General features: G+C 40.4%; 1 protein-coding gene across 1 annotated transcript in view; it reads right to left on the reverse strand.

The window, feature by feature from the left end:
• Positions 1–1,540: 1,540 nt before the first annotated feature.
• LOC133979977 (scavenger receptor cysteine-rich type 1 protein M130-like) overlaps positions 1,541–18,674 on the reverse strand; it is a 20,686-nt gene continuing 3,552 nt past the window's right edge. Inside the window, exons 2-10 of the mRNA XM_062418531.1 lie at positions 16,736–16,768; positions 13,278–13,562; positions 11,139–11,447; positions 10,760–11,044; positions 6,892–7,200; positions 6,513–6,797; positions 4,339–4,644; positions 3,960–4,244; positions 1,541–1,888 (exon numbers count right to left, since the gene is read on the reverse strand). Coding sequence (XP_062274515.1) covers positions 1,848–1,888; positions 3,960–4,244; positions 4,339–4,644; positions 6,513–6,797; positions 6,892–7,200; positions 10,760–11,044; positions 11,139–11,447; positions 13,278–13,562; positions 16,736–16,768 — 2,138 coding nt within the window. The 3' untranslated portion in view covers positions 1,541–1,847. The remainder of the gene's footprint in view (positions 1,889–3,959; positions 4,245–4,338; positions 4,645–6,512; positions 6,798–6,891; positions 7,201–10,759; positions 11,045–11,138; positions 11,448–13,277; positions 13,563–16,735; positions 16,769–18,674) is intronic.

Genomic DNA, 18,674 nt, shown 5'->3' on the forward strand with positions numbered 1-18,674 from the left:
AATAAATGAAGGCTGAACAAACATTCAATTCTGTCTAACATCAGAATTTATTTATTGGAAACAGCAGAACAAAGATAAAACACTTCATTTCACTAAATAATATTTCCTTTTGTTCGGTTACATTAACTCAAAAAGTTCAATAACTCAATAACACATCAAAGCTGAATAAGTAGTAAATAGTCTATAAAAGGAAGTGAAGAAACAAAGATATAAACTCATCAAACATGCAGATAGATTTTTAAATGATTTCTTGACTCAACATTTATCCAGATGAGACCATAAAACTCTGGATTCATGAAAATATTCAACCTTTACATAATGTCAAATTTAACCTGTTTTAACATCTAACAGCTTGTAAAAACACTGCAAATGTCTTTTATTCTGAAATGTGATGACTTTTCCTAAAGTGGTCAAAATGCACAAAAATGAAAATATATTAAATGTTCTACTTTTGTATAGATGCTCCAGATGTTTGTCCATTGAGGCTGTTCTGGGTCAGATTATCTCCGTATCTATTGCCATGTGTTTTAGTGAAATGAATAGTTAATAGTTTTAATAAGATTCTTTTTATGATTTAGCAGTGAAGACTGATGGCTCTAATGGTTATACAATAAACCCCACAGTTCCATAAAGCTCTGCTCATTTTACCTTTATATATAAAATAACATTTAACCACCAAAAAGAGATGCAAACATGACTAAAAGAGTAATAAAATATGATTAAAAAGAGACTTAAATTGACTAAAGAGACTCAAAACTACCAAAAAGAGACATTTCCATCATTATTGCTATGTTATATTTTCATGTCTGAGGTAAAATAGGACATGATATTGTGTGATAGGAGATGTTTAGTGGTGTAAAAGCTAAAAAAAAATGCACTCTCTCTGCTCTCTGAAACATGAATCAAGGTTTAATCACATTTATTGATCAGTCAGATCGACTATTGATGCTTTCTAAACACATCTGTGCTTCAATGTTTGGTATGAACACTTTTTATGAGGAGAACAAACTGTGAGGAGCGAATATGAACAGTATGTGATAGAATATGAACAGTGTGTGATAGAATATGAACAGTATGTGATGATAGAATATGGACAGTATGTGATGATAGAATATGAACAGTATGTGATGATAGAATATGGACAGTATGTGATAGAATATGAACAGTATGTGATAGAATTTGAACAGTATGTGATGATAGAATATGGACAGTATGTGATGATAGAATATGGACAGTATGTGATGATAGAATATGAACAGTATGTGATAGAATATGAACAGTATGTGATGATAGAATATGAACAGTATGTGATGATAGAATATGAACAGTATGTGATGATAGAATATGAACAGTATGTGATGATAGAATATGAACAGTATGTGATGATAGAATATGAACAGTATGTGATGATAGAATATGAACAGTATGTGAGGATAGAATATGAACAGTATGTGATGATAGAATATGAACAGTATGTAAAGGGTTAAGTAAAAATGTTACAGCTGTTCACACGAGAGATTAATATCCTGTCAAACTATAATTATATACAGATCAGATCTCCTCTCTGCTCTTCTTCTAGTGGTTTTAATAAAGGTCTTACTACTTCCTGTTTTGGCACTGAGCGTTGGTGCTGGATGGAAATCAGAAGCTGTGGAATCGAACACTATGGACGTCATTCCTCGCCGTGCTGGGCTGCAAAAACCTGTCAGACTGAGAGGAGAGATGAAACCAAACTTCTTCAGAGGGTTTGTGTGGCTCCTCGGAGGTCCTACTCTGCTCCCCGAGCTCCTTCCTCTCCAGCCGGCTCTCCTTCAGCTCTGGAAACACCCAGGTTATAATAATCCAGCTCAATGTTCTCCTGTGGGTCTGACTTCTACCCCCTGCTGCCCTGGAGAGACATGACAACACAGATCTAAGTGACTGCATCACTCCTCTATCAGTATAAACAGGCTGAGTGCTTCATTTCAACCAGTCCTCTAAACAAACATGTTCAGTACCTTCAGGATGAAATAGAGGGCAGTGTTAGACAGCAGCAGAGCCACCGGCAGGACGACCAGTCTGATGATAAAAACTGTTCTGTGAAATGTCTCATCTGGACCTGATGAGACACATTCAGTCATCACATTAGATCACATGACATCATGAAGACAACAGCTCCCATCAAACAGAAACTTTAGTGACGTTAAATCTCCTAAAATCAGTGAAGTCTGAAGCAGCTTGTTGATTCAGCTCTTAGAGAATAAGTTCATCTGATCCTCTCTGTATGCTGATGATGTTCAACAAAAACCACTAATGTGTTCACAGCTGCTTTGAAAGAATGAATGAAAGTCTGCTGATTCTCTCCTTAAAGCTCCTGTCTGGTTAAAATGATTCAACTGATTGTTAACAGTCAACATCTTTACATGCAGTTAAATCAGATGTGATCCTGGTGAAGCTCTGAGTTCATCATGTAAAGCCCTGTTTATTATCATTATAGTGCTTATCTGGCTTCACTTTTACTTTCCACTACAACACAGTTGTTATGGTTGAATAATGTTAAAGAAGCCGGGAAGGAAACAGTTTACAGCTCCTTCATCAGACTGTGACTCAGCTCTCTGAAGGTCGCTGGGTCGCTCCTGCTGCCTCATGACTTTTTATCAAACATGGAAACAAAGTCAGTGTGACGTCTCAGTTGGACTGAGCTTCACACTCTGCTTCAGCTTACCTGTGACAGTGAGAGAGAGCAGACGGCTCTCAGAGGAGAAGTTATGAGAAAAAACATAGACGCCATAAACACAGCTGTAGTTTCCTTGGTGGGCGGGGTCTGCAGCAGGAAACAGGAACTCAGCAGAGTGATTGACAGCTGGCTGGGTGTAGTTGTATGTTGTGTTGGAGGAGGTGAAGGTGAGCTGGAAGGAGCCTCCTGGGTACTGAGGCTGGACGGAGCAGCTGATGGTGAAGCTGGAGCCCTGGAGAACCTGAAACCCCTGCTGCTGGGCCCCGGAGACCCCGTCCATGGTAGGAGACACAGAGATGATTGGCTGAAGCAGCAGGTCTGTAAATACAGAGAGGTCATTGGCTGAAGCAGCAGGTCTGTAAATACAGAGAGGTGTGGCACCTTGGACATTTTAGGGGCTCAGATTATTTTCAGATTAGTTGTTGTATTAGTTTGTTATGTTAGTGACTGGCGCTGTAATCCTTTGCTGAAGGAAGTTAGCCCAGTCATAGTGGACACAGTCACAGTAGAAGCAACAGGAGAGTACTGATGCTAGACTGTCTTTTTGTTGTGTATTTCACTACAAATAAAACCATCTGGCACCTGGATGAACATTGTCTACATTCAGTTTGTAACAAGATGATGAATCCTTCTTCTTCTGTGAGAAGCTGAATGTTGTTTTCTCCTCATTTGTTTGTTGAGATAAATGAACGTTGATCACTGAGAGATGATCACACAGCACAGAGAACTCCTACATTCATGTGTAATACAGAGGAGTCAGAGAGCAGAGGAGGAAACACATTGACATCCTCAGCTGCCTTCAGATCAGACAGAAAACAGCTGCAGTTTGATTCATCTGAGACCATCAACATGTTAATAAGACATTCATACAACACTGCAGACACAATAGTTTCCTACAGAAATGATTGGAAGATATTTAACCTGTTAGCAAACTGTTGCTTCTTTGGTCAGACACAGACCAACAACTATATTCATTTGTGATGTGGTTGTTTGTAAGGTGGATGTGACTGAGCTGGCTCAGGAGAACTGCAGAGTGTGTGAGTGAACCACAGCAGGTTGATTAAAGGTACAGATTGTTTCAGTTTGAATCAATGAGCCTCCAGGAACAAGCTAACTTCTCTACCCTTTAGGAAGCCGTCATCCTTCATAAGTTTACAGTTCAGTTCAATGGAAACCACCAACTATCACTGTGACAGAGGAAGGAGAGTATTACTGTCAGAGATGATGTCACTGATGGACTTACCTGAGCAGGTGAGCTCCATGATGGAGGAAGAGGAATCTGATAATGCACAGTCCCTCAGTGTAGATCCAGACTGAGGACAGTTATGGTCGATCTCCCATACAGGTCTGTCTGAGGACTCATCTCTGCTTCCTATTGATACAGCAGAGCCACAGTCCAATTCTCTGCAGGCAACAGCTGCTGCTTTCAGGGTCCAGAAAAAGTCATATCTGACTGGTCTCCACTCTCCCTGTTTTACCTCCAGTGTACCTGCACAGCGACTGGCTCCTCCCACCAACCTGACAATTTCTGAACAGAAACAAGAGAGTCATCAGTAAAAGAATAAAGTGAGTTTCATTAGAACAGAAATGAAGACAAATCAAAGCTGCAGCTCCTTTTCTACCTGAGCAGGTGAGTCCAACAGCTTTACCAGGTGAGCAGGTTCTTCTAGCTGAGTCTGATCTTCTACAGTCCAGGAGAGTAGATTCATTGCCTCCACACTGGAACTCTTTGGTCCACATTGGAGCCTCCACTTCTCCATAGAGCGCCCCCTGGAGGACTGAAGGAGCCTCACAGCCAAGCTCCCTACAGACCACCTCTGCATCCTGCTGGTCAAAGTCAGCTTCACACACTGAGGACCACAACTGCTCAGACTTCACCTCCAGTCTGCCTGAACACAGACTAGTCCCATTCACCAGCCTGACAGAGTCTGGAGAGAGAGAGGATTTAATATTTAATACTGATCTTTATTTACCACCTTATATATCATGACAAATATAAAACATCTCAGGAGGTCCCCTCCTGGAGCTGTGGAGTCTCTGGTAGCCGGGCCTCGGACTCTGGACAGGAATTGATCAGATTTTATTGATACCAATACAATAATCTATTGTGCTAGTTGGTCCAGTTCTTCATTGATTCTCTTATCAATTCCTGATCAAATGTTTTGTGTGGAAAGAAATTGTCCTACACAAGTTTCAGGGACAACAAAACAGTTTGATTGTCTCCACTGTTAATCAATGATGTTGCATGCTGATGAATATGTTGGTAAGATAAATAACATGCAAATAATGCACAGCCAACAGTTCATTACTTAAATAATGAATTTGAAAGCATCTAACAGTCTCCTGCCTCTGTGAACAGCAGTGCCAATCACATGCTGCTTGTTCCAGCTGTGTCAGTGTAATGGTTATAAGAATGCTGTAATTCTGAATGCACTGAATGGAAACAATATGAGTTCAAACATATTTACAAATGTGTGTAAAAGGAAAAGATAAAGGTGCTGAGTTAAAATGCTGTAATTAATTGTTCTATGAAAGGGATTGATTTAAAAACGCACTATGATCTGCAGATCAAGGTTATATGTGATCCATTGCTCTGACCTTTCAGGTAAAACAGGTTAAAACAGATAAATAGGATAAAGAGATGATCTGTGTTTAAAATGTCGACTCATCAACCTTCTATAATGTTTTAAAATACACTTTAAGTTACATTTTGCAGTGTTCTCTTATTTCCCTGAGTTTCCTTTTTTTCTGTGAGTTTTAAGTTTAGTTTGTAACTACTGATCTGTTTTAGATTGCTAAGGTCTGGTTCAGCCTGTCTAGAGGAACAGCAGGTCTGTAAATACAGAGAGCTGATTGGCTGAAGCAGCAGGTCTGTAGATACAGAGAGCTGATTGGCTGAAGCAGCAGGTCTGTAAATACAGAGAGGTGTGGCACCCTGGACATTTTAGGGGCTCAGATTATTTTCAGATTAGTTGTTGTATTAGTTTGTTATGTTAGTGACTGGCACTGTAATCCTTTGCTGAAGGAAGTTAGCCCAGTCATAGTGGACACAGTCACAGTAGAAGCAACAGGAGAGTACTGATGCTAGACTGTCTTTTTGTTGTGTATTTCACTACAAATAAAACCATCTGGCACCTGGATGAACATTGTCTACATTCAGTGTGTAACAAGATGATGAATCCTTCTTCTTCTGTGAGAAGCTGAATGTTGTTTTCTCCTCATTTGTTTGTTGAGATAAATGAACGTTGATCACTGAGAGATGATCACACAGCACAGAGAACTCCTACATTCATGTGTAATACAGAGGAGTCAGAGAGCAGAGGAGGAAACACATTAACATCCTCAGCTGCCTTCAGATCAGACAGAAAACAGCTTCAGTTTGATTCATCTGAGACCATCAACATGTTAATAAGACATTCATACAACACTGCAGACACAATAGTTTCCTGCAGAAATGATTGGAAGATATTTAACCTGTTAGCAAACTGTTGCTTCTTTGTTCAGACACAGACCAACAACTATATTCATTTGTGATGTAGTTGTTTGTAAGGTGGATGTGACTGAGCTGGCTCAGGAGAACTGCAGAGTGTGTGAGTGAACCACAGCAGGTTGATTAAAGGTACAGATTGTATCAGTTTGATTCAATGAGCCTCCAGGAACAAGCTAACTTCTCTACCCTTTAGGAAGCCGTCATCCTCCGTAAGTTTACAGTTCAGTTCAATGGAAACCACCAACTATCACTATGACAGAGGAAGGAGAGTATTACTGCCAGAGATGATGTCACTGATGGACTTACCTGAGCAGGTGAGCTCCATGATGGAAAAAGAGGAACGTGATGATGCACATTCCCTCAGTGCAGATCCAGACTGAAGACAGTAAGGGTGGATCCACCATAAAGGTCTGTCTGAGGACTCATCTCTGCTTCCTGTTGAAACAGCAAAGCCACAGTCCAATTCTCTGCAGGCAACAGCTGCTTCCTTCAGGGTCCAGAAATAGTCACTCATCACTGGTCTCCACTCTCCATGTTTCACCTCCAGTGTACCTTCACAGCGACTGGCTCCTCCCACCAACCTGACAGGCTCTGAACAGAAACAAGAGAGTCATCAGTAAAAGAATAAAGTGAGTTTCATTAGAACAGAAATGAAGACAAATCAAAGCTGCAGCTCCTCTTCTACCTGATGAGCAGGTGAGTCCAACAGCTTTACCAGGTGAGCAGGTTCTTCTAGCTGAGTCTGATCTTCTACAGTCCAGGAGAGCAGACTCATGGCCTCCACACTGGAACTCTTTGGTCCACATTGGAGCCTCCACTTCTCCATAGAGCGCCTCCTGGAAGACTAAAGGAGCCCCACAGCCAAGCTCCCTACAGACCACCTCTGCATCCTGCTGGTCAAAGTCAGCTTCACACACTGAGGACCACGACTGCTCAGACTTCACCTCCAGTCTGCCTGAACACAGACTAGTCCCATTCACCAGCCTGACAGAGTCTGGAGAGAGAGAGGATTTAATATTTAATACTGATCTTTATTTACCACCTTATACAGTCCCATCCAAAAGTATTGGAACAGTGAGGCCAATTCCTTTATTTTTGCTGTAGACTGAAAACATTTGGGTTTGACATCAAAAGATGAATATGAGACAAGAGATCAACATCTCAGCTTTTATATCCAGGTATTTACATCTAGATCTGATACACAACTTAGAAGATAGCAGTATTTGTAATGGAACACCACATTTTTAGGTGAGCAAAAGTATTGGAACAGAAAGACTTAAAATAGATTAAAGTGAATTAGACTTAATATTTAGTTGCAAATCCTTTGCTTGCAATAACTGCATCAAGCCTGTGACCTATTAACATCACCAAACTTTTGCATTCTTCTTTTGTGATGCTTTTCCGGGCTTTCACCACAGCCTCTTTCGGTTGTTGTTTGTTTTGGGGGGTTACTCCCTTCAGTCTCCTCTTTATCATGTAAGATACATTGCTCTATAGGGTTTAAGTCTGGAGATTGATTTGGTCAGTCTAAAACCTTCCACTTCTTGCCCCTGATGAACTCCTTTGATGTTTTTGCAGTGTGTTTTGGGTCATTATTTTGCTGCATGATGAAGGATCTCTCAATCAGTTTGGTTGCATCTTTCTTTAAATTGGCAGACAAAATGTTTCTGTAGACTTCTGAGTTCATTTTGCTGCTGCCATCATGTGTTACATCATCAATGAAGATTAATGAGCCCGTCCCAGAAGAAGCCATGCAAGCCCAAGCCATGACATTACCTCCACCGTGTTTCACAGATGAGCTTGTATGTTTGGGATCATGAGCAGATCCTTTCTTTCTCCAAACTTTAGCCTTTCTATCACTTTGGTAAAGGTTAATCTTTGTCTCATCAGTCCATAAAACTTTGTCCCAGAATTTTTGAGGCTTGTCTCTGTACTTTTGGCAAAATCCAGCCTGGCCTTCCTATTCTTGTTGCTAATGAGTGGTTTGCATCTCCTGGTGTAGCCTCTGTACTTTTTCTTCTGCAAACAGTAGATTCTGATACCTTCACTCCTGCCCTCTGGAGGTTGTTGCTGATGTCACTAACAGTTGTTTTAGGATCTTTCTTTACAGCTATCACAATGTTTCTGTCGTCAACTGCTGCTGTTTTCCTTGGTCTGTCCGTTCAACGTCTGTTACTTAGTACACCAGTGGTTTCTTTCTTCTTCAGGATATTCCAAATGGTTGTACTGGCTATGGCCAATGTTTGTGCAATGGCTCTGATTGATTTTCCATTTTCTCTCAGCTTCACAATTGCTTTTTTTTCACCCATAGACAGCTCTCTGGTTTTCATGTTGGTTACACCTCTAACTATAATTAACTAAGTCTGCACAGGCAAAACCCAAATATAAAACTGAGCGTAGACATTCAGCACTATTTATTGTTTGAATAATCAATGTAATAGGACACAACTGGGCAACAAAACACACTTGTCACTCACATGTTCCAATACTTTTGCTCACCTAAAAATGTGGTGTTCAGTTACAAATAATGCTATCTTTTAAGTTGTGTATCAGATCTAGATGTAAATACCTGGATATAAAAGCTGAAATGTTGATCTCTTGTCGAATATTCATCTTTTGATGTCAAACCCAAATGTTTTCAGTCTACAGCAAAAATAAAGGAATTGGCTTCACTGTTCCAATACTTTTGGAGGGGACTGTATATCATGACAAATATAAAACATCTCAGGAGGTCCCCTCCTGGAGCTGTGGAGTCTCTGGTAGCCGGGCCTCAGCCTCTGGACAGGAATTGATCAGATTTCATTGATACCAATACAATAATCTATTGTGCTAGTTGGTCCAGTTCTTCATTGATTCTCTTATCAATTCCTGATCAAATGTTTTGTGTGGAAAGAAATTGTCCTACACAAGTTTCAGGGACAACAAAACAGTTTGATTGTCTCCACTGTTAATCAATGATGTTGCATGCTGATGAATATGTTGGTAAGATAAATAACATGCAAACAATGCACAGCCAACAGTTCATTACTTAAATAATGAATTTGAAAGCATCTAACAGTCTCCTGCCTCTATGAACAGCAGTGCCAATCACATGCTACTTGTTCCAGCTGTGTCAGTGTAATGGTTATAAGAATGCTGTAATTCTGAATGCACTGAATGGAAACAATATGAGTTCAAAAATATTTAAAAATGTGTGTAAAAGGAAAAGATGAAGGTGCTGAGTCACAATGCTGTAATTCATTGTTCTATAAAAGTGATTGATTTAAAAACGCACTATGATCTGCAGATCAAGGTTATCTGTGATCCATTGCTCTGACCTTTCAGGTAAAACAGGTTAAAACAGATAAAAAGTATAAAAAGATGATCTGTGTTTAAAATGTAGACTCATCAACCGTCTATAATGTTTTAAAATACACTTTAAGTTACATTTTGCAGTGTTCTCTTATTTCCCTGAGTTAACTTTTTTTCTATGAGTTTTAAGACTAGTTTGTAACTACTGATCTGTTTTAGATTGCTAAGGTCTGGTTCAGCCTGTGTAGAGGAACAGCAGGTCTGTAGATACAGAGAGCTGATTGGCTGAAGCAGCAGGTCTGTAAATACAGAGAGCTGATTGGCTGAAGCAGCAGGTCTGTAAATACAGAGAGTTGATTGGCTGAAGCAGCATGTCTGTAAATACAGAGAGGTGTGGCACCCTGGACATTTTAGGGGCTCAGATTATTTTCAGATTAGTTGTTGTATTAGTTTGTTATGTTAGTGACTGGTGCTGTAATCCTTTGCTGAAGGAAGTTAGCCCAGTCATAGTGGACACAGTCACAGTAGAAGCAACAGGAGAGTACTGATGCTAGACTGTCTTTTTGTTGTGTATTTCACTACAAATAAAACCATCTGGCACCTGGATGAACATTGTCTACATTCAGTGTGTATCAAGATGATGAATCCTTCTTCTTCTGTGAGAAGCTGAATGTTGTTTTCTCCTCATTTGTTTGTTGAGATAAATGAACGTTGATCACTGAGAGATGATCACACAGCACAGAGAACTCCTACATTCATGTGTAATACAGAGGAGTCAGAGAGCAGAGGAGGAAACACATTAACATCCTCAGCTGCCTTCAGATCAGACAGAAAACAGCTGCAGTTTGATTCATCTGAGACCATCAACATGTTAATAAGACATTCATACAACACTGCAGACACAATAGTTTCCTACAGAAATGATTGGAAGATATTTAACCTGTTAGCAAACTGTTGCTTCTTTGTTCAGACACAGACCAACAACTATATTCATTTGTGATGTAGTTGTTTGTAAGGTGGATGTGACTGAGCTGGCTCAGGAGAACTGCAGAGTGTGTGAGTGAACCACAGCAGGTTGATTAAAGGTACAGATTGTTTCAGTTTGAATCAATGAGCCTCCAGGAACAAGCTAACCTCTCTACCCTTTAGGAAGCCGTCATCCTCCATACGTTTTCAGTTAATTTCAATGGAAACCACCAACTATCACTGTGACAGAGGAAGGAGAGTATTACTGTCAGAGATGATGTCACTGATGGACTTACCTGAGCAGGTGAGCTCCACGATGTAGGAAGAGGAATCTGATGATTTTACACAGTCCCTCAGTGCAGATCCAGACCGAAGACAGTAAGGGTGGATCCTCCATACAGGTCTGTCTGAGGACTCATCTCTGCTTCCTATTGAAACAGCAGAGCCACAGTCCAATTCTCTGCAGGCAACAGCTGCTGCTTTCAGGGTCCAGTAAGAGTCACTCACTGGTCTCCACTCTCCATGTTTCACCTCCAGTGTACCTGCACAGCGACTGGCTCCTCGCACCAACCTGACAGTCCCTGAACAGAAACAAGAGAGTCATCAGTAAAAGAATAAAGTGAGTTTCATTAGAACAGAAATGAAGACAAATCAAAGCTGCAGCTCCTCTTGTACCAGATGAGCAGGTGAGTCCAACAGCTCTACCAGGTGAGCAGGGTCTTCTAGCTGAGTCTGATCTTCTACAGTCCAGGAGAGCAGACTCATTGCCTCCACACTGGAACTCTTTGGTCCACATTGGAGCCTCCACTTCTCCATAAAGCGCCCCCTGGAGGACTGAAGGAGCCTCACAGCCAAGCTCCCTACAGACCACCTCTGCATCCTGCTGGTCAAAGTCAGCTTCACACACTGAGGACCACGACTGCTCAGACTTCACCTCCAGTCTGCCTGAACACAGACTAGTCCCATTCACCAGCCTGACAGAGTCTGGAAAGAGAGGGGATTTAATATTTAATACTGATCTTTATTTACCACCTTATATATCATGACAAATATAAACATCTCAGGAGGTCCCTTCCTGGAGCTGTGGAGTCTCTGGTAGCCGGGCCTCTGCCTCTGGACAGGAATTGATCAGATTTCATTGATACCAATACAATAATCTATTCTGCTAGTTGGTCCAGTTCTTCATTGATACTCTTATCAATTCCTGATCAAATGTTTTGTGTTTAAAGAAATTGTCCTACACAAGTTTCAGGGACAACAAAACAGTTTGATTGTCTCCACTGTTAATCAATGATGTTGCATGCTGATGAATATGTTGGTAAGATAAATAACATGCAAATAATGCACAGCCAACAGTTCATTACTTAAATAATGAATTTGAAAGCATCTAACAGTCTCCTGCCTCTATGAACAGCAGTGCCAATCACATGCTGCTTGTTCCAGCTGTGTCAGTGTAATGGTTATAAGAATGCTGTAATTCTGAATGCCCTGAATGGAAACTATATGAGTTCAAACATATTTAAAATGTGTGTAAAAGGAAAAGATATAGGTGCTGAGTTAAAATGCTGTAATTCATTGTTCTATGAAATGGATTGATTTAAAAACACACTATGATCTGCAGATCAAGGTTATCTGTGATCCCTTGCTCTGACCTTTCAGGTAAAACAGTTTAAAAAAGATAAATAGGATAAAAAGATGATCTGTGTTTAAAATGTAGACTCATCAACCTTTCTTTAATGTTTTAAAATACACTTTAAGTTACATTTTGCAGTGTTCTCTTATTTCACTGAGTTTCCTTTTTTTTTGTGAGTTTTAAGTTCTAGTTTGTAACTACTGATCTGTTTTAGATTGCTAAGGTCTGGTTCAGCCTGTGTAGAGGAACAGCAGGTCTGTAAATACAGAGAGGTGATTGGCTGAAGCAGCAGGTCTGTAAATACAGAGAGGTGTGGCACCTTGGACATTTTTGGGGCTCAGATTATTTTCAGATTAGTTGTTGTATTAGTTTGTTATGTTAGTGACTGGCGCTGTAATCCTTTGCTGAAGGAAGTTAGCCCAGTCATAGTGGACACAGTCACAGTAGAAGCAACACGAGAGTACTGATGCTAGACTGTCTTTTTGTTGTGTATTTCACTACAAATAAAACCATCTGGCACCTGGATGAACATTGTCTACATTCAGTGTGTAACAAGATGATGAATCCTTCTTCTTCTGTGAGAAGCTGAATGTTGTTTTCTCCTCATTTGTTTGTTGAGATAAATGAACGTTGATCACTGAGAGATGATCACACAGCACAGAGAACTCCTACATTCATGTGTAATACAGAGGAGTCAGAGAGCAGAGGAGGAAACACATTGACATCCTCAGCTGCCTTCAGATCAGACAGAAAACAGCTGCAGTTTGATTCATCTGAGACCATCAACATGTTAATAAGACATTCATACAACACTGCAGACACAATAGTTTCCTACAGAAATGATTGGAAGATATTTAACCTGTTAGCAAACTGTTGCTTCTTTGTTCAGACACAGACCAACAACTATATTCATTTGTGATGTAGTTGTTTGTAAGGTGGATGTGACTGAGCTGGCTCAGGAGAACTGCAGAGTGTGTGAGTGAACCACAGCAGGTTGATTAAAGGTACAGATTGTTTCAGTTTGAATCAATGAGCCTCCAGGAACAAGCTAACTTCTCTACCCTTTAGGAAGCCGTCATCCTTCATAAGTTTACAGTTCAGTTCAATGGAAACCACCAACTATCACTGTGACAGAGGAAGGAGAGTATTACTGTCAGAGATTATGTCACTGATGGACTTACCTGAGCAGGTGAGCTCCATGATGGAGGAAGAGGAATCTGATAATGCACAGTCCCTCAGTGTAGATCCAGACTGAGGACAGTTATGGTTGATCTCCCATACAGGTCTGTCTGAGGACTCATCTCTGCTTCCTATTGATACAGCAGAGCCACAGTCCAATTCTCTGCAGGCAACAGCTGCTGCCTTCAGGGTCCAGAAAAAGTCATATCTGACTGGTCTCCACTCTCCCTGTTCCACCTCCAGTGTACCTGCACAGCGACTGGCTCCTCCCACCAACCTGACAGGCTCTGAACAGAAACAAGAGAGTCATCAGTAAGGCAAGGCAGTTTCATTTATATAGCGCATTTCATACACAGTGGCAACTCAATGTGCTTTACATAAAACAAACATTTAACAGAAAAAAATGAAAAAAACATGGAATTTTAGAAATAAAAATAAAACCCAATCATAGTAAACACATACATAGCCCCCCCCCCCCCCCCCCCACACACACACACACACACACGCACACACTAATAATAAAAACAAAGTACAGAAACATAGAAAGAGAGAGAAATAAAATACTACAATAGAGCATTAAAAATAAGATTGCAGCATTAAATAATGATTTGCTTTAAAATCATTAAAAGGACATAGAGTGCAAATGAAAGATTAAAATGTAAAGTGCTTTGAAATAAAGAGCTCAATCATAAGCACAGGAGAAGAGAAGTGTTTTTAACCTGGATTTAAAAATATTCACAGTTGGGGCTGATTTCAGTTCTGCTGGTAGTTTGTTCCAGTTGTGTGCAGCATAACAGCTAAAAGCTGCTTCACCATGTTTAGTCTGAACTCTGGGCTCCACTATCTGACCTGAGTCAGTAGATCTCAGAGCTCTACTGGGTTTATATTCTACTAACATGTCATTCATGTATTCTGGACCTAAACCATTCAGTGATTTGTAGACCAGTAGCAGAACTTTAAAATCTATTCTATAGCTGACTGGGAGCCAGTGTAAAGACTTTAGAACTGGAGTAATGTGCCCTGATTTCTTTGTTCTGGTCAAAACTCGAGCTGCAGCGTTCTGAATGAGCTGCAGTTGTTTCATGCTTTTTTTGTGGGAGTCAGAAGACCGTTACAGTAGTCGAGTCTACTGGAGATGAAAGCATGAATCAACTTCTCCTGGTCTGTTTGAGACATAAAACCCTTCACTCTGGATATGTTCTTAAGCTGATAGAAGGCTGTTTTCGTGATTGATTTGATATGACTGCTGAAGCTCAGATCTGAGTCTATCAGCACGCCAAGGTTTCGGACTTGGTCGCTAGTTTTTAGAGAGAGTGACTCGAGAAGTTTACTGACAGCAATCCTCTTCTCTTTATTGCCAAAAACAATTACCTCAGTTTTGTCCTGATTTAATTGAAGGAAATTTTGGTTCATCCAATTTGTTACTTGCTCTAAACAGTGACACAATGACTGTATTGGACTGTAGTCATCCGGGGACAGTGCTAGGTATATCTGCATGTGATCTGCATAACTGTGATAGTCTACATTAGAGTTCTGCAGAATTTGACCCAAAGGCAGCATATATAGACTGAAAAGAAGGGGTCCAAGAACTGACCCCTGAGGAACTCCACATGTCATAGCCACTCGATCAGATTCATAACTTCCAATGGTCACAAAATAACTCCGCTCCTCCAAGTAGGACCTGAACCATTCCAGGACTGTTCCGCTGAGTCTTGCCCAAGTTTCCAACCTGTTCAACAGTATACTGTGATCCACAGTGTCAAACGGAGCACTGAGATCCAACAGGACCAGAACTGACACCTTGCCTGAGTCAGTGTTTAACCTTATGTCATTTAACACTCTAATAAGAGCTGTTTCTGTACTGTGGTGAGGTCGGAAGCCTGATTGAAATTTGTCAAAAAGGCCACTGGAGTTCAAGAAATTGCTGAGTTGATTAAAAACCACTTTCTCAATGATCTTGGCTATAAAAGGAAGATTTGAGATAGGTCTGTAGTTGGTTAACATGGAAGCATCCAGCGTTCTCTTTTTTAAGAGTGGCTTAATGGCAGCTACTTTTAGGGGTTTAGGAGACGTGCCTGATTGAAGTGAGCTATTTATTATTTGTCGCAAATCTGTTTGGACAGAGTTCACAATAGTTTTTAAAAAGTCTGATGGCATTGTGTCAAGACAGCATGTTGATGGTTTTAGATGCTGAACTGTTTCCTCTATGGTTTTTTGGTCACCTGTTTTAAATTCTGACATCACAGTTGAGTTATTCCTGGGAGGTCTTAGGGATTGCGTCCTTTTATTGTTTTGTTGATTTGTGTTGATATTTAACCTTATGGACATGATTTTTTCACTGAAAAAGCAAGCAAATTCATTGCATTTATCTGTGGAAAGGAGTTCTGGAGCTATGTGTTTAGGGGGGTTTGTAAGCTTATCAACCATCAGTAAAAGAATAAAGTGAGTTTCATTAGAACAGAAACAAGACAGTCATCAGTAAAAGAATAAAGTGAGTTTCATTAGAACAGAAATCAAAGCTGCAGCTCTTCTTTTTTTTAATCGTGCACGTCCTGCTTGTTATCCGAAACAACACAGTAACACTTCTACACATCAGCTGTTTGCTTCTCAGCTGTGAGTTTGGTTTCTCACTGTAACATTCATTTTAAACAAGGTTAAATAGACTGTCCCTACTGTTTAATGCTGCTTTGCACCTGCTCTTATTTATTTATGGATTGTTTGAGTTTTTATGTAATCTTATGTCTTTAGTGAGTGTATGTTTTTATTAAAACAAATTAATTATGACAAAGCTTTTTAATTGTTGAGTCTTGAATGCTGTTCAGTAATTTGAAAATTATGCTTAAAATAAAACATGAATAGAATAGTGATGAGATCGTAAATCGTGATCCTGCCTTAAAAAATAGTGAAAGATATTTTTCCATATTGCTCATCGCTAGTTGAAAATGTTACTGAATCATTTCTGACTTATAATATGAACACATATTCCTCCGTCTCTCACATCCTTTCTTTGGGATAGCTGAGGAGATACGTTAGCTAAATGGAAAGAAATCACTGCCTCTTTTATTACTAAGTGCATTAAATTTACCCTCCTACATTTTATCTGAGTGTTGAAATTCAGTGTGTGTAAATTGATCCAATATGTCGAACCCTCAAATGTCCACAATGGAACAAAAAAAGAGGCGTTCATGGCACAGTTTCTGCAAACAGTTCCACAGTGCCATGCGTTGCATTTTATCGATATAGAAACTTAGTGGTGTTCAACTCTACAGTGAACTGTGACATAAAACTGTGTCTAATATCTGGATTTCACCTTTTAATGCTAACATTAGCATATGCTATTAGTTAGTAGGTTGAAGGATATTTGGTCATAAATCAAAGTGGATTGATTGTCTTCAGCTGATGGAGGTGAGAGTATCGTCCTCAGTTCTCAGACCAGATGAGATATATTCTCAGTTTTTACCTGTTGATTGGTGTTTATCTTCAGCCTGGAGTCCTGGAGAGAAAATCAGAACATTCATATTTATATTGGTGCAGAGCTGTGAACTGAACAAACACAGTTCATCTCAGTGAAAAACACACAGATTAATGAACTCACTCAGGAGTCATGTGACCAGTTTACCACAAACTACATATGTGGACCACAATCTGACTTTTACATTTGTTTTACCTTTAAATGTTCATTAACCAGAAAACTGAGATAAAAAACAACTCAGATTAAAGTGTTGGTTCTGTCTTGGAGGACAGAGACAGTCTGCTAGACATCTAAACTCATTGTGTTTTCAAACGTGTGGTCGGTTTGCTCTGACCTGAATCACTTCATCAACAACACTGTAAAATGCTGAGTTGGTGTTCTATAAAGCACTCCAAAAGAACACACACCAAATTTTACCCAGTATCATGGGTCGGTCCTCACAACTATATAAATAAAAAAATTATTTAACTCAAAAGAACACAAATAAAAAATATACCTAGCAACAGGGGTCGGTCCTCACAACTATATAAATTAAATTTTTTTTTAACTTTGCGTTTTTTGACATTTGAAGTGACATTCTGACTCTCGCCTCCCATCTAGTGACAGGACTGTTTTTTTTGCACCATTCCAGCTATAGTAGAAATGCTGGTCCTCACAGAGAACGCTGAGATTGTTGTGTCTGTGTGTGTGTGTACGTGTGTGTCTGTGTGTGTGTGTGTTTTTCTGTGTGTGTCTGTGTGTGTATGTCTGTGTGTGAGTGTGTCTGTGTGTGTACCTGTGTGTGTGTGCACGTGTGTGTGTGTATGTGTGCACGTGTGTTTGTGTGTCTGCTTGTGTGTGTGTCTGTGTGTGTGTGTGTGTGTGTGTGCGTGTGCCTCTGTGTGAGTGTGTAGAGGTGTGTGTCAATGTGTATATGTGTGTGTGTGTGTGTGTGAGTCTGTGTGTGCACATGTGTGTCTCTGTGTGTGTGTTTATGTCTGTGTGTCGATGTGTGTGTGCTTTTGTGCGTGTATGTTTGTATGTTTGTATTTCTGTGTATGTGTGTGCGCACGTGATGAAAACAGGGATTGTGTGAAAGTGGCCCCCGTTAGTGATGAAAACCAGTACTGTCTGACCGCTGGAAAGGGTGGTCCTCACTAGTGACCAAATAACTGGTGGACCCCACAACTGACAAATACCAGATTGTGTGCGTCTATGTGTGCGTCTTTGTGTCTGTGTGCATCTCTGTGTGTGTGTCTTTGTGTCTGTGTGTGTGTGAAAGACGGAGTGTGTGTCTGTGTGTGAGTGTGTCTGTGTGTGTTTGTGCATACGTGTGTTTAGGTGTTTGTGTAGGTGTGCGTCTGTGTGTGTTTGTGTGCGTGTGTCTCTGTCTAAGTGTGTAGAGGTGTGTGTAGGTGTGTCTGTGTGTTTGTTTGTGTGTGTGTGTCCTTGTGTGTTTGTCTGTGTCTATATGTGTGTATGTGTGTGTGTGTTTGAGTGTGTGTGTGTTTGTTTGTGTGTGTGTGTGAGTGTGCGTCTATGTGTGTTTGCATCTCTGTGTGTGTGTCTGTGTGTGTGTGTGTGTGCGTGTGTCTGTGTGTGTGTATCTGTGTTTGTGTGCATACGTGTGTATGTGTATGTGTGTGTGTGCCTGTGTGTGTATGTGCGTGTGTGCGTGTGTGTATGTGTCTGTGTGTGCGTGTGTGTGTGTGTGTGTGTCTGTTTGTGTCTCTGTGTGTGTGTGTGTGTGAGTGAGTGTCTGTGTGTGTGTGTCTGTGTAGGTGTGTGTGTGAGTGTCCGTCTGTGTGTGTTTGCGTCTGTGTGTGTGTTTCTCTGTGTGTCTCTGTGTGTGTGTGTGTGTGTGTCTGTGTGCATACATGTGTTTGTGTTTGTTTTTCTGTGTGTGTGTGTGTGTGTGTGTGTGTGTGTCTGTGTATGTGTATGTGTG

The sequence above is a fragment of the Scomber scombrus genome, chromosome 5 (genome assembly GCF_963691925.1).
Source record: "Scomber scombrus chromosome 5, fScoSco1.1, whole genome shotgun sequence".
In the NCBI taxonomy this organism is placed as follows: domain Eukaryota; kingdom Metazoa; phylum Chordata; class Actinopteri; order Scombriformes; family Scombridae; genus Scomber; species Scomber scombrus.